This window comes from Diadema antillarum, unplaced genomic scaffold (assembly GCF_040938485.1).
Source record: "Diadema antillarum isolate AM-2024a unplaced genomic scaffold, OU_Dant_1.0 seq00000533_RagTag, whole genome shotgun sequence".
Classification (NCBI taxonomy): Eukaryota; Metazoa; Echinodermata; class Echinoidea; order Diadematoida; family Diadematidae; genus Diadema; species Diadema antillarum.
In genome coordinates, this window is record NW_027271484.1 from 774,146 (window position 1) to 778,137 (window position 3,992).

Genomic DNA, 3,992 nt, shown 5'->3' on the forward strand with positions numbered 1-3,992 from the left:
TAACAAATGAATCTTATTTACAATTTAGCACAAAATGGCATGATTTTGGTCAAGTTGCATTTACTTCATAAGCACATGTCCTTGTACTAATATACAGACTTAGATAAGATCAGAGTACACACAATATGATGGCAGCTGCTGTTACAACATGAATGGAGATAATAGTTTGTACGAGTAAATATCTAATGCATCCGGCCAGAATGTACTCATCAGAGTACTTATTGTAACATGTTTGTTAGGTTATACAAACTAGGCCTACAGATCACGTAATGTTCGATTTACCAGGCACGTAACACCTTTAAAACAACACTTTGTCACAATTGCCACACATATTAACAACAGACTGATTATCTTCAGAACATACGCTATCATTAATCGCAAATGACACTGCCAATATATGAGAGACATTCATAATAGACTTCTCGTGCATGGTGCATCGGACAGCAGTGAGCCTATTACCAAGTGTGTCTGGTACTTTGAGAATATTGAGAAGGTTATATTATCTAAGCTATGGTAACATGTTTTGTAGGGGTATGCTGCTGACGTTACACTTAGCCTTGGTGGTAGCTGCCCGTGGTGATCTTCCTTCTTGCTAATTCGCCTAGTCCTCCTCACCGTCTTTAAGCCTCTTGAAAACCCTGGTGCACGACACAGATCCCTTACTGCACGTCATCACCATCTCTTCGCCCACGACTTCGCGCACGACGATGTGAGGCTCGTCCGACTCCTCCTCCTGGATAAGTTTCAGCTTGTCTTCGCTCTCCAGGGTTGCCACGGTCATCTGCTTCTCCCCGCTCGGGAGCAGGTCTTCGAAGGCTGTCCCCAGTGTGAACTGCTGCTCGTGGATTGTTATGACAGGAACGTTCATCTTAATGGCAAACTGGTCACCATTTCGCGTGATTTCGCACGTGGGGTACATATGGATGGCTAATTTACGCATAGGTGCGTTAACACCCATCTTCTTCAAGTACTCTTCGAAGTTATCACTGCGAACTAATTTCCACTTGCCCACGAGTTGCGACATAGTTTTTTTGCTTTTTCGAGTACTACTGCTGTAGTTTACGAAAAGGTGAAAATGTAAGGCTTAAGGTGACCAGCTTCTGTTAATTTCAAGTTCAAATTGAACAAGTACTGTTAATCTTTCAATGTGGGTGATCAAAATGTGCCGGAAGTGAAGTATTCTGATTCAGATATTCTTGTTGACGAAACGGCGCCAGATGGGGACCAGACGGAATGATGTTAAGTCTGTCTAAGAAGTTTCGATTCAGGATTACGGAGGATTTGCCGCGGAATTTTTCACGAGTGGAGCTCGGGCGACTCCCGCCAAATGGCTGGCATAATTCGTGGATGATGCCTCCGCGCCGGTGCTCGCCTTGTCTCACAACCGTGCTGGCGAGGGAGAGAATTTGATATGACTTCGTCTGGGGCGGAGGATTAGCTGGCTGGCTGCTGATGGCCGCAAGATGCACACCGTGGTTTATATAGTGAGCAGACGACAAAAACACATCGTGAATGCCAGCCTCGCGGGGGGTCTGCAGTGAATTTGGCGCATTCGGCCTATGATGCCAACTCTCAACTCCTGATTGGTCGGCAAGTTGGCAGTTTCGTCTACGTCATCGTGATGGAGAGCATCTCTTCTCGCGGATGCTGGTTGAAAATATGCTGTGTTTATGTACAGCCAAAAGATGAACATCTGGGTAAGGCACGACGGCAGTTCATATCAAAATTAGCACTGGCAATAATTTGTATAATAATGTACCCGTAGGAGGGGAAAACAATATCCTAACTTTCCATAGTGACCTTTGTCTGCAAAGGTATGCATTCAAATTACAAAGAAGGGTGGATTTCTGACATTAACGATAAAGTCTGATCCATTATCCGAGAGGATTTTTCTTTGTTTGAACTGCAATACTGCAATGTATAGGATGCGTCCGTGCACGAAATTGAACGAGGATGATAGTAGGTCAATGTCACAAGCAAACGATGTCCTCGTATGCAGTTAGGCCTATCATGTGTATTACTAATGACTGAATTGCAAATGACAGCAATATTATTATTAAGCAAGGTAATGGCCTTGACAGAGCAATAACTGTAATTTGCTTAATCGAACCGAGGTTGCTGCTCGCATTCAAACTGGCTGCCATGATTACTGTTGACGTTGATGATGATGGTGCTAAAGTCATCTTAAGAGATGTTGGCAAACTAGCAAATCAATATGTAATAACAGGACTTGATTTCTCATCTTTGTCAATAAATACATAAATATTGCACTATTCTGTCGATATTACATCGAACAAATTATATTTATGCAGCTTGGACGAATCCCATTCTTTGTCCGACCCCAATCATGCGAATCGTGATATAACAAGGCTCTCGATTTATTGATTTCCGGCCTGTAATTAGGACATATGAACATGACGGCCATTCACTTCGCACCCCTACTCAACCTAAGCGCCGGAGGATGATCCATATAAATTATTCATCAAATTACACATTAAGAGTCTTCGAGTCGCAATGGAACGTACACCCGGAAACGAGGTTGCCCTTGGCCATAGAAAGATGCTGAAATGACATGCACAGAGGAGGCGTCTTATTAATGAAAGAGAGAGAGAGAGAGAGAGAGAGAGAGAGAGAGAGAGAAGAAAAAGGCGAGTTCGACCCCTATTTCACTGACCGACATTACTTGTTTTTTTCTTATAGCTATAGGGGTAGAGCATGAGTTGCAATAATTCATCTTACTGAATGAACAAGTGTACTTAAGGCAGGGTTCAAAGACATTCCATGTCAGAGCAGCTAGGTTAACAGTATTACAACGATTCCTCGCTCTGTTCTTACCTACTGGTCGATAACCTTCTAACAAAATTTCTGTATAAGTGAGCAAAATTTGCTAGAAGGATGCCCTCTGCCTCTCTACTTTTATATTTTCTCGATGTTGCTTCAGTCCCCAAGAACGAGTGGTATCTGCGGATTCTTTCACTCAGCCCTATTCGAGTTTAACTCTAACCTTTCAGACGTATTTTTGAACGAGTGACTCCATTGTTCATGCTTGGTCATACTGTGCTTTTTTTTTGGTAGAAAATTTAATCACTTCTTATTCATTTGGCTGACACATTTTTAAAAGTAACCTTCGATACAAACTGTTTAGTTAGAGTTTCTCATTACACATACATATATAATTGAGAGATAATGAGAGAGAGAGAGAGAGAGAGAGAGAGAGGATGTGGGAGAAACGTGTGTGTGAGAGAGAGAGGGAGAGAGAGAAACAAACATGTATTTACTGTGTTTTTATGACTGTGTTTTGTTATGCCGAGGAGCGTCTTACACAATTATGATGAACACGTGTTTGCATGAAAGTTGCCCGTGTTAGCGTAAAATCTGATGTGTAAATTCTGCAGAATGCTACATTGCGCTATACTTGCTGAACTATTCTGTTAATCAAATAGTATAGAAGGAACGGACCCTTGATTCTGTTGTATGAACCCATACTCTTACATATCTGTCATGCTCCGAACGTCCGAATAAAACTAATTCGTATGGTAATATGTCAAAAATGGTCAAAAGAATGTAAATTCCAGTTCATTTCTTCAATCATTTCAACTTGAGTGTAAATACAGGTACAAGGTACATAGTTAAGTAGTCGACTGATTGCTGTGTAAGTGTAAGACTAGATCTCCATCTTCGAAAAAATCGATATGATGTCTAGTATAATATGAACGTACCGTACTTACGTTCCGAACAGCGAATCGTGAACGACTATTGAACCAGTATACTCGCCAACAATCTTCTTTGATTTTAACAGTTAAAGGAAATATGCGATTGAAATGCATGTTGACTTGTATTGATTCATAACACCTGATCATCACTGAAATGTGGCCAAAAGAATATCTGAATATGTTCCATATGTTTTATAAACATTTCTATTCTATTTTCTTTTTCAGATTATCCCAAAAAACAAACAAACTAACTAACTAACAAACAAACAAACATCAACT

General features: G+C 41.0%; 1 protein-coding gene across 1 annotated transcript; it reads right to left on the minus strand.

The window, feature by feature from the left end:
- Nucleotides 1-540: 540 nt before the first annotated feature.
- On the minus strand, nucleotides 541-1,024 carry LOC139734565 (fatty acid-binding protein-like). The gene has a single exon (XM_071645340.1). The coding sequence runs from the start codon at nucleotides 1,022-1,024 to the stop codon at nucleotides 602-604; it is 423 nt and encodes a 140-aa protein (XP_071501441.1). The 3' UTR covers nucleotides 541-601.
- Nucleotides 1,025-3,992: the final 2,968 nt, after the last annotated feature.